At 45.4% G+C, this 12,609-nt stretch overlaps 2 protein-coding genes across 2 annotated transcripts in view; one reads left to right on the top strand and one right to left on the bottom strand.

Annotated features, from left to right (window-relative positions):
• The window catches only part of LOC124615504 (UDP-glucosyltransferase 2-like), a 61,293-nt gene extending 57,007 nt beyond the window's left edge, over positions 1-4,286 (bottom strand). Inside the window, exon 1 of the mRNA XM_047143459.1 lies at positions 4,251-4,286. The gene's annotated coding sequence lies outside the window, so the exon portion shown is untranslated. The remainder of the gene's footprint in view (positions 1-4,250) is intronic.
• LOC124616631 (lachesin-like) overlaps positions 459-12,609 on the top strand; it is a 159,133-nt gene continuing 146,982 nt past the window's right edge. Inside the window, exon 1 of the mRNA XM_047144957.1 lies at positions 459-470. Within this exon, the coding sequence (XP_047000913.1) occupies positions 459-470 (12 nt within the window). The remainder of the gene's footprint in view (positions 471-12,609) is intronic.

Below are 12,609 nucleotides of genomic sequence, written 5' to 3'. Positions count from 1 at the left end.
CTATCTAACCTAAGGACATCACTGCCCGAGGCAGGATTCGAACCTGCGACTGTAGCATTCGCGCGGTTCCGGACTGAGCGCCTAGAACCGCTCGCTGCGGCTGGATGCGGCCAACGTCGGCCCCACATAATGGCACCCCGATACAGCAGGGAACCTACACCTTGCTGCACTCGCTGTACAGTGTGTCTAAGGCGTTAAGCGTGACCGGGTTGCCTCCAACAATGTCTCCGATGATTGCCTGGTTGAAGGCATATGCGACACTCATCGGTGGGGAGAACGTGATGCCAGTCATATCCCCTATGTTTTCTCATGTATCTAGTTGGCGATACAAAGTTCACTTTATTCACGTGTAACCTTCTTCGTGGTGTAATTTTCACAGACATTAGTGTATAGGACTGATAGCAGTGTCACAGTGTATACTGTGTGACGTTCAATGATGTGGGAGTTCGTTTCTAGAGATGGCTACAAAGGTAAACCACCCTCTAATTCGCTAAAGAAGGACTGTCGTGTTCAAATATTCTTTCAGATGCGGAATACTGTACTTTATATTTCGTATACTGACTCGCATAGATGCTTATAAGGGAAATGAGATTAAATTCGTAATTTGTAAAGAATTTTGCATGATAACTAATATTCCACCAATCTCCACCATTGTCAATCCCACAAAATAAATATTCTAATTAGGTATTTTAACGTAAGATAGTTACGTTATTTATTTGTTTATTTCATCACAAAAATAGGGAAATTCTGAGCAGCGGAGGTAGGAGAAAGTGTCGTAGGTATGAAAACGTCGTACGTAATGACTGCATGTCTACTTGCTATCTCAAAACTGAGGTCACTTCGACGCGAAGTGATTGTTCATTATTATCGCACATGCCGGCCTGCAGTGATATATGTGACCGTAAATAGTAAGAGGGCTAAGTACGTTAACATCCTGAAAGGAGGACTTTGCATGCGCATGCGATACGGTCAGCGAGAGGATAACTTTGATAAAGCAAGCCATGTGTAACGATAGTTTCTCAGATAAATGCACAACAAAATTTTGTGCTGTCAATGGGAGTTTAAGGGGTAGAGCAGAACAAATATTTTTTATTTTTTTATTGCCTTAAAATGTGCCTTAGACAGTATATATTTAAGACCATTCGTATAAAGTGTGCCATAAATGCTAAAATACGTTAAAACCGCGATTTAATGCGTAGAGGTCTGGTGCACCAGTATGCTCGAATGCAACCGATGTATTACTATAATACACCGAAGCGCCAGAAAATCTGGTACAGGTATGCGTATTCAAATACAGAGATATGTAAACAGGCAGAATACGGCGCTGCGGCCGGTTCAAAATGGTTCAAATGGCTCTGAGCACTATGGGACTTAACATCTGAGGTCATCAATCCCCAAGACTTACAACTACTTAAACCTAACTAATCTAGGGACATCACACACATCCATGCTCCAGGCACGATTCGAACCTGCGACCGTAGCGGGCGCGCGGTTCCGGACTGAAGCGCCTAGAACTGCTCGGTCACACCGGCCGGCGCTGCGGCCGGTAACGCCTATATATATGAGTCGGGCTCAGTTGTTAGATCGGTTACTGCTGCTACTATGGTAGGTTATCAAGATTTAAGTGAGTATGAACGTAGTGTTATAGTCGGCGCACAAGCCATGGGACACAGCATCTCCGAGGTAGTGGTGAAGTTGGGGTTTTCCCATACGACCATTTCACGTGTGTACCATGAAAAATCAGGAATTCGGTAAAACATCAAATCTCCGACATCACTGCGGCCGGAAAAAGGTCCTACAAGAACGAGACCAATGACTGAAGGGAATCGTTCAACGTGACAGAAGTGCAACCCTTCCGCAAATTGCTGCAGATTTCAATGCTGGGCCATCAACAGATGTCATCGTGCGAACCGTTTAACGAAACATCGTTGATATGGGCCCTCTCGTGTACCCTTGATGACTGCGCGGTACAAAGCTTTACGCCTCGCCTACGCCCGTCAACACCGACATTGGACTGTTGCTGACTGGAAACATGTTGCCTGGTCGGACGAGTCTCGTTTCAAATTGTATCGAACGGATGGACGTGTACGGGTATGGAGACAGTCTCATGAATCCATGGACCCTGCACATCAGCAGGGAACTCTTCAAGCTAGTGAAGGCTCTATAATGATGTGGGGCGTGTGCAATTTGAGTGGTATGGAACCCCTGATACCTCTAGATGCGACTCGACAGGTGACACGTACGTAAGCATGCAGTCTATTCACCTGCATCCATTGTGCATTCCGACGGATTTGAACAACGCCAGTAGGACAGTGAGAAACCCCACACGTCCAGAATTGCTACAGAGTGGCTCCAGGAACACTGTCCTGAGTTTAAACACTTCCGCTGGCCACCAAACTCCCCAGACATGAACATTATTGAGCTTATCTGAGATGCCTTGCAACGTGCTGTTCAGAAGAGATCTGCACCCAGTCGTACTCTTACTAATTTATGGATAGCCCTCCAAGATTCATGGTGTCAGTTTCCTCCAGCACTACTTCAGACATTAGTCGATTCCATGCCTCTGCGTGCTCGCGGGGGCCCTACATGATATTAAGTGGCTATAACAGTTTTTTTGGCTCTTCAGTGTACAAGCCAATGCAGTAACTCGGCTTGTAAATTAAGCTATCATTTTTCCATTGTTCGCCGGCCGCGGTGGTCTAGCGGTTCTAGGCGCGCAGTCCGGAACCGCGCGACTGCTACGGTCGCAGGTTCGAATCCTGCCTTGGGCATGGATGTGTGTGATGTCCTTAGGTTAGTTAGGTTTAAATAGTTCTAAGTTCTAGGGGACTGATGACCACAGATGTTAAGTCCCATAGTGCTCAGTGGCATTTGAACCATTAACCATTATTTCCATTGTTCGCAGAGCCTGCGAGAATATACACTGCTAAAACAACATGAGCGTAGCCCACCACGCAGCTGAATTCCGTTCACGACGTTGCGAGCACGTGATGTGGTGATGAAAGTACGCAAGCGGAACAGAGGAGAGTGGCGAATCATTCTAGCGACATTACGAATCGGAAATGAGGGCGTCCGCAGACTTAGACGACCGGGACTAACGGTGTGTAATTACGGTCCCGTGCCTGGAATCGACACTTTCGACGAATTTGGTCGGTTGTTCGCGCTCTACTGTCGTGAGCATCTGTGAAAAGTGGCTGAAGAACGGTGAAACCACGAATAGGCGAAAAGATTTGTGTTCGTCCACGTCTCATGACAGAACGCGCTGTAAAGCAGGAGACGCGATTATGACGACATCGTTCAGAGCTGGTGCAGGTACAGATGTTTCTGGGCACACCGTCTCTGGCGTACATTGCCGAACATGGGGCTCCGTATTAGGCGACACAGGAGATGAGGCATAATCGCGAATTGACCGTCTCGTCAGATGAATCACGTTTCTAATAACACCAGGTCGACGATCGAGTCTCGGTACGCCACAGGTGAACGGCTGCCCCAAGTGTGCACCGCGCCGCGGACACAGGTCGCTGGGGGACATTCAGCTGGGTTTTCATGTAACCTGTGGTAGCAAACGAGGACACCGTGACAGCTGTGCACTATATATTATTGCGGACCACCTGCGTCCGGTCCTGCTTGAAGTCTTCCCCAACCACAAAGTAATCTTGCCACAAGGTAAATATTCATGTCAAAAGCTCAGAATCGTGCTAAAAGGTATTGAGGAGCATGGCAATGAACTCGCACCCACGTCTTGGTCACCTAATTCCTCTGATGGGAAGCCGACGGAACACACGAGGCACGCTGTCGGATCCCAGCTACGCGCCCGCAAATCACCGACCCCTGATCTCCGGGAACATCTGGTTCCACGTACCTCCTCAAACTTGCCTAGTGCTCGTCGAATCCACACCACGCGGGATAGGTGCTGTATTGCGTTCCAAAGGCCGACTAATACGCTATCAAGCACGCAGTCATAGTTTTTATGGCCGACAGTTATGTTTCAAACTGATTTCGGTATTGCTCAGGAAAAGTGAGATCTAGACCATGCGCTGGTAGATACCGTAAGTACACTATTTAACGCTGCTACCTATACGCTGCAACGCAATTACCGCTAGTAAAAAGACATTAACCGCGCATCTGAGCAATTCAGTGCGACTTCAAATGGACTGTGTGGAACAGTGTGAAAGTCTCTGTAGTCTGTAGCAGTCACATAACAGGTCCAACAATGACAGGAGGTGGAAGAGACTGGAAGCAGTACTTACCGTGCTGAGGCGATGTGTCGACAGTGGAAGCTACGTCGTGGGCGGCGAACGCCTAGCGAGTGAGGCGCTATCTGCTTAGAGCCTGCACTCGACAGCGACAGGACTGTTATCTAGACAATACAATGCTGTCCCAGCTAGACGGTGTAGGTGCTTGTTACGGCCGAAATGGATCACACCGCCTGCGCAATTACAGTAGTGATGGAGAGTGCGTGCACCCAAACGAGGAAAAGGTGGCGTATTCAGCCTGGTGTGCTTTCGTACATTTTAGGGAAGCATATGCCCGTAGCACATAACCGTCTGAGGTGAGTGCCAAATTCAACGGCTGAAGTTATCTGGAATAAAATAACTTATACAGAAAGCAGTCTTCTGTTTTTAAGAGTCGAAGAACATGAAAACAAAGCTTTAGTAGAGAAGGAAATCAGATATAGTTGCACAATATCCCCCCACGTTATTTAATCTGTACATAGAGCAAGTAGTAAAGAAAATAAGGAGAAATTTGGGACAGAAGAGTCCACGGTGCAGAAATATAAACTTCGAGATTTGCTGATGATACTGTAATTCTGTCAGAGACGGTAAAAAACTTGGAAGATCAGTTTAACAGAATGGACAGTGTTTTGAAAAGAGCGTCTAAGATGAACATCAACAAAAGTGTAATGAGTATCAGAATGTAGCCGAAATTAGATCAGGAAATGAAACACAGCAACGGGTGAATGTTTCCTTTTTGGTATTCGACAGCAAAGTAACTGACACTGGCTGAAAGAAAGAGGATGTAAAATACAGAGAGGTAGTATCAATAAATATTTAACTGACATACAGAAACTGTTAATTATTAATGTAAATTTGATACGAGGTCTTTTCTGCGAGAAATTGTCTGCATCGTTGTCCTGTTTGAAACTGAAAGGTAGACAACAAACAACTCAGACAAGTTGAGATTACAGTGTTATGAATTGTGGTTTTACGGAAGAAAGTTGAAGACTGGATGGGTAGATCGACTAACTAGCGTAAAGATACAAGTCGAATTGAAGGGAAGGTAGCTTATTGACTGAGTGCGACTAAAAGATGGAATAACCTGTATAGACGCATCATGAGGAATCAAGAAATAGATAATAATGGAGTGTTCTGTGGAGGGAGAGTGTGGGGCGGTAAATAATGTCAAAGTCATATTCGGCTTTCTTGGTTCTGGGCCTGTCTTCTCTGCATGTCTCAGAATTTAAATGTACACCATCGGTGCGCCAAATTCTCATTGAAACTACTCAGATTCCAGTCGCTCTACTCCAGCTTTCTGGTCTCAAAACAGAATTCTCTTGTTGTGTTCGCCGGCCGGAGTGGCCGTACGGTTCTAGGCGCTACAGTCTGGAACCGCGTGACCGCTACGGTCGCAGGTTTGAATCCTGCCTCGGGCATGGATGTGTGTGATGTCCTTAGGTTAGTTAGGTTTAAGTAGTTCTAAGTTCTAGGGGACTGATGACCACAGCAGTTGAGTCCCATAGTACTCAGAGTACTGACCTTGCAGTAAACTCGAAACCTTTCTGTTCAAATAACTTAACCGGGAATGAAGGCGGGTGACGTCGTCAAGAACCACCGATATTTCGACAGGTGACCCCCTGTAGAATTGCAGCAGGAAAGCGCTGTGCTAGTGGATTTAGAACCTCGGTTTGGAGAGAAATTCCGGAAAGATAACACACACACACACACACACACACACACACACACACACACACACACACCCTGTAAACAATAGCGCAACCACACAACCAAAAACAACCGACGCCAGAAGTTACTAAATTCTGCGTGGAATTCTGTTCTCTCTCTTGTGAAAAACCAGAGGGACAGGGTTAATGCTACCTGAGCCATTGTTTAGAAATTTTCTCTCACTTTTTTAGCGTCGGTTGAATTTGGCCGGAAAAATATCAGAAATCACTCCTCATTTTCATCTTTGTCTCTTCCAAGATAGCCGAGGAATTGGTTCTCGTAAGTTATGGTTATCACCTCTTACATGTTTATATCCCATATTTACATAAACACTTTAAGCAGCAGACTGATAGAGTGTCCCATATCAATTGTACGTTTCTAACATGAACTGCGAGGAATTCTGGAATACAAAGTAGGTTTCCAAGCCAGGGAAACCAGTGTAGTTGGTTGAAATGTTTGAAAATCCTTCTCTCCCCCATCTCTCTCCATTGAGCAGCAATTTCCCTTGATTGAAGGACAGTGCGAGCTTAACTCCTTGGCGGATATCGAAATCACATTTGCGCTTGGATGCTTGCTCATTTGAAGGAAGGAAGGAAGGAAGGAAAGATATACCTTAACGTAACGTCGATAACGAGGTCATTAGAGACGGAGTATAAACTCGGATTGGGGAAGAATGGGGTAGGAAATAAACAGTGCCCTTTAGAGGAACCACTCCAGCATTTGCCCGGAGCGATTTAGGGACATTACGGAAAACCTAAATCTGTCGATCTCCATAATGCGAGTTCAGTGTCCTGGCCTCTGTACTACAAGGGTGTGGGGTGAAAATCGGTCAATTGATTTAACAAACCCAACATGCATTATGGCTAATGGAAGAGAGAAACTGCATCAGGACGGTCGCTTGGAAATTTGAACCCATTTTTTCCTGTGGTGCACGTGTTTTAAACTATGAGCATCCTCATTCACTGCCACTCATTGAGACCTTGGTAATTACCCCTCTTGTAACGGACTAGTGGCACTCACAGAGAGCTAGATAGCGTGTCTCGAGTGGTATCATATCATCCGGACGCCCGCCAATCGTTTCTCTTGGGTAATCCATGAATACTCGTTTGCACGTGGAAATCATGCCATTGTCCGATGTTGCATGGAAGTCGGGAAGCCTTTTTTTATTTTAGAGTAGTTCTTGCAGGCACTCAAAAGGCACAGTATGTCTCCTGGTACAATTAAATGTTCAAAAAATTCTATAGTCAAGCATATTATTCTGTTCGTAAGGATGTTTCAGGTGTCAAAGCCAGCCTTCCTTGTTTCGATGATCCAGTGAAATCCTAGAGACGGTTCATGAAAATGAGAATCCCCTGACATAATCCATCCCTCCATTAATTACTTCATTCGGCAGATATTGTATACTGTCATTATGATGTATGCGATACAGGAGTTCTCACAGCATGCAGTGGTTATCTCATCTATATACAGGATAATGAGGTGAAACAATTTTTGCTACACAACTTTGCATCATCACGTATGTCCATAATTTGTTCTGAGTACGCCCGAGCTCGTTAAAACTTGAAGACGAAAAAGTGAACATGGTGTTAGGTTCATAGCACTAGGCAAGTGAATAGATTTATAGAACTGTTCATTATCTCTGAGTACTCAGTACGGTGTGAAGCCTTCCTACTATGTAAGAAGTGCCTCTAAACATCGTGGTACACAGTCAAAACGGAGCTCGACGTTATCGTACTAATTCAGTGAGATGCAAAGGTAAATGCAGAAAAAGAAAAATTGTAAGAAACTGTTATTACTGTTAACAGAAAACTAAGTATTCTTTTTGGCAATAGCTGTAATACTAAAAGATAATTTTTTATGACCTACTCTATATAATAACGTAAGAAGATCACGCCACTGAAGGTGATTTAGTAATTAAGACGAAAAAACTTATACCATTTCATTCTGTACTTTCTGTTATTTAATGCTGCGAAGATGCGTTCTATACTCTCGTTCATTGAAGCAATGAAAGCTTTTTTCCATTATCCTAATTTTGATTTATCCGTCGCAACTTATTTGAGTTCGACAGTTTAAGTAAGAACGTTAATAGAGAAAAAATATACCGTGAGTCCCAGAAATATTGCGACAAACGACAAAGGGTTGTAGAGCGTGTCTTGAGGAACAAATCAAGGATAGGAACGTCTGTCCGGAAACGTCATCCAACGAAGCTATCGAGCATTACTAGGCTACCCCTTCGGCAGCACTCGTGACTTCTTACGATGACGGATCGTAGGCGGAAAGTCTCGCAAAGTTGTTCGCTGTTCAGTGATCGCGACTGATTGCCACGATCACCAGTGGAGAAGGTGAAGCTAGCTACTGCGTAGAAAGGCCTTGTCCCCTATAAATGCGATTCTCTGTTACCTCAGTGAAGACGGTTTCGGACAAAGGTTTCCATGGAAGAGCTTCAATGTTTTTCGGTATACAATAGAAAAGTAAATGGAACCCAATGTCCACAACCGTCATCCTCCTAGGCAACGGACCATCGCTTTCATAGAAGACGAGGCGTGTGCACGCAGCAGCTAGAGCTCCACTGGCTATTTTTTCCAATCATTCGCGATCACTGAATAACAAACGACACTGCGAGACGTTCCCCCTAAGGTCCGCCAGCCTACGAAGTCACGTTCGCGGCCGAAGGGATTGCCTTGCGTCAGGCGCTGGTGCCTGTAACTTCAGTGATCTGTAGCGTCGTTGGATGACGTTTCCGGTTACGGGTTCCCATCCTCGATTTGTTCCTCAAGACACCCTCTACAATCCCTCGAAGTTCGTCGCTACATTTCTGGGTCATTCTATATACATGTTGATTTTTTACACAGTGTACAATCTCTAGGGGCTGATCGATGAGAGGCTACGGAACAAAAAGTGTCGAATAAAAGTATGTCTTGAAATGCATGGTTTCCTTGCAAGAAACCATTTATTCATTACACATTATTAGAGAGACTGCGGTCTAATGTGCGCTGTACCATGCAGCCATAGTTGCAATAAGTGTCGAAGGCAACATGAATGCACGGCTCCAGTGTCTCAACATCTGGAAAGGGCTCTGCATACACGATACTTTTGAGATAGCCCCATAACCACAAATCGCACCAGTTGAGATCCGGTGAACGTGTAGGCCATGCAACTGGACCCCCTCGTCAGTTCAATCGACCACGGAAGACACGACTGAGATGCGTCCGTATGTTAATGGCGAAGTGTGCTGGGGCACCATCATGTAGCAATCACATAACCCTTCGAGTCGTCAAACGCACTTCTTCCAGCAGGGGAGGCAAAGTCACCCGGAAGAAACGCTGATAGTTCCGGCCTGTAAGGTGACGTGGAAGGAAGCCTGGTCCCAAAATACGGTTGCCAGTTATTCCGGCCCACCCATTCCGGCTGCTCCGATGCTGGTGATTCGCTGTCATCATAATGTGCGGCGTCAGCCTACTATCACACACATGACTTTTATGAAATTTGAAGATACCACCCCCGACGTGGAAAGTCTATAGGTAGTAAGCCGTGCACACACTGAAAGTGATAAGGGTAGTAACAGTTGTCATGGAGAATGTTCCATACGATCGCTGGCTTACCCTGTACTTGCGGGCCACTGCTTGGTACTGACACAGTGGTCGCCTTCCAGAGTGTTAATCACATTTTCATACAAGTCTGGTGTCCGAAACATTCGTGTACGTCCTTCATGACGTCCTGCTTCCTGAAACGACAGTGTCTCAGACAAACACACCGTTGCAAACATTGAATGCTGTGGTTGTTGTCGGCCGGCGGGGATAGGTCTCCTGATGCAAAATGATTCAAATGGCTCTGAGCACTATGGGACTTAGCATCTGAGGTCACCAGTCCCCTAAAACATAGAATTACTTAAACGTAACTAACCTAAGGATATAAAACACATCCATGCCCGAGGCAGAATTTGAACCTGCGACCGTGGCAGTCGCGTGGTTCCGGAATGAAGCACTTGGAACCGCTCGGCCACCGCGGCCGGCTCTCCTGATATAAACTTACTGCCCGCCGCCCGTTGGCAATTGCCCTTCCATAAGTAAACACGGCAAACTCTCGATTCCAACACGGAATAATTGTGTGCAATGCTGTATCGCATCCACTACAAAGTGAGTCAGCAGGAGAAGTGAATCGGACGCAAGATTACCAATTACTGTGGCAGGAGAAGGCGCTAGGACATGTCGTATGAGGAACAGTACCGTCCTCTAGGAGGAAACCACGCATATTGTAACTGTGGCTGCGTGGTACAAAGCGTATTAGACCGCAGTCTCTGCACCAAAGTATTACTGAATAAATGGTCTCTAGCGTGGAAACCATGCATTTCCGGACATAAGTTCAGTAGATCTTTTTTGTTGTGTCCACTCATCAATCACTAGAGTTTGTACACGGTGGAAAAAATCATCCTATATGTTAATCGATAGAACAGTTGCCCATAAAAAACGAAATTACCAGATACGGCAGGTATTTTCGTTTTACAGGTAGTTTTAGGTAGCGATACTGCACTGTGATGAAAACAATTTTTTATTGTACACTAAATTTCATCAAATACAAAATACAGTACTTGCCATTAAAATTGCTATACCACGAAGATGACGTGCTACAGGCGCGAAATTTAACCGACAGGAAGAAGAAGGTGTGATATGCAAATGATTAGCTTTTCAAAGCATTCACACAAGGTTGGCTCCGGTGGCGACACCTACAACTTGCTGACATGAGGGAAGTTTCCAACCGATTTCTCATACACAAGCAGCAGTTGACCGGCGTTGCCTGGTGAAACGTTGTGTGATGCCTCGTGTAAGGAGGAGAAATTCGTACCATCACGTTTCCGACTTTGATAAAGGTCGGATTGTAGCCTGTCGCTAGTGCGATTTATCGTATCGCGGCATTGATGCTCGCGTTGGTCGAGGTCCAATGACTGTTAGCAGAATATGGAATCAGTGGGTTCAGGAGGGTAATACGGAACGCCGTGCTGGATCCCAACGGCCTCGTATCACTAGCAGTCGAGATGACAGCCATCTTATTCGCATGGCTGTAACGGATCGTGCAGCAACGTCTCGATTCCTGAGTCAACAGACGGGGACGTTTGCAAGACAACAACCATCTGCACGAACAGTTCGACGACGTTTGCAGCAGCATGGGCTATCAGCTCGGAGACCATGGCTGCTGTTACCCTCGACGCTGCATCACAGACAAGAGCGCCTGCGCTGGTGTACTCAACGACGAACCTGGTTGCAAGAAAGGCAAAACGTAATTTTTTAGGACGAATGCAGGTTCTGTTTACAGCATCATGATGGTCGCATCCGTGATTGGCGACATCGCGGTGAACGCTCATTGGAAGCGCGTATTCGTCACCATCATACTGGCGTATCGCCCAGCTTGATGGTATGGGGTGCCATTGGTTACACGTCTCGGTCACCTCGTTTTCGCATTGACGGCGCTTTGAACAGTGGACGTTACATTTCATATGTGTTACGACCCGTGGCTCTACGCTTCATTCGATCCCTGCGAAACCCTACATTTCAGCAGGATAATGCATGACCGCATGTTGCAGGTCCTGTACGGGACTTTCTGGATACAGAAAATGTTCGACTGCTGCCCTGGCCAGCACATTCTCCAGATCTCTCACCAACTGAAAACGTCTGATCAATAGTGGCCGAGCAATTGTCTCGTCACAACACGCCAGTCACTACTCTTGATGAACTGTGGTATCGTGTTGAAGCTGAATGGACAGCTGTACCTGTAAACAGCATCCAAGCTCTGTTTGACTCAATGCCCAGGCTTATCAAGGCTGTTATTACAGCCCGAGGTGATTGTTGTGGTTACTGATTTCTCAGGATCTATGCACCCAGATTGCTTGAAAATGTAATCACACGTTAGTTCTTGTACAATATATTTGTCCAATGTATACCCGTTTATCATCTGCAATTCTTCTTGGTGTACCAATTTTAATGGTTAGCAGTGTATTAAGTAATTGTGGACTTTCTCATAGCACAGATGTCCCATATGTCGACAATACTCTAGGAACACAAATCGTTAACTATACGTCGACTGAAATTAGTTTGTCATTGACAGGTAGCATTTTTCTGGGGTGCGACCAGACAGGCTAGACAAGGCACTGCGTTATCCTGTACAAACAGGAAACATAGCGTAGAGCATGTGGCGCCAGATACAACACGCCTCGCTGCAACGTAAAGTAATTTTAGTTTTTCAACATGTCGACGCCGCCCTCTCCACAATTAAGAAACAAAAATTACACAAATGACCTAAACTGGTGGAATACTCCCTACAGCCTAGGTCTGTCCCATTACATCACAGTTATCTGTAAAAGGGAGAGATCTCCACATCCAATAAGCTGAATGACACGACAGCATACAGACACAAAGGAAAGCAATGACGTGAGAAGATTTTTATACTATCTCATCAGATGGTTAGTAAAATTTAGGCAATAAATCGTTTAAAAGTTATTTCTCTTACTATCCATCTAATTACATTTGAATCAATTTCCTCTCAACACATAAGGGGAAAAATAGCAGATCTATTGAAAGCGTTAGACATTAGACAACAAAAATGCACAAATTTACTTGGTCCTTCATTCTAGATGTTAAATCAAGCAAAGAACGAAACGTTTTCATGTCACAGT

Source organism: Schistocerca americana, chromosome 5 (assembly GCF_021461395.2).
Source record: "Schistocerca americana isolate TAMUIC-IGC-003095 chromosome 5, iqSchAmer2.1, whole genome shotgun sequence".
Classification (NCBI taxonomy): Eukaryota; Metazoa; Arthropoda; class Insecta; order Orthoptera; family Acrididae; genus Schistocerca; species Schistocerca americana.
Note: the sequence above shows the minus strand (reverse complement) of the source record. Positions and strands in the feature narration are given on the sequence as shown.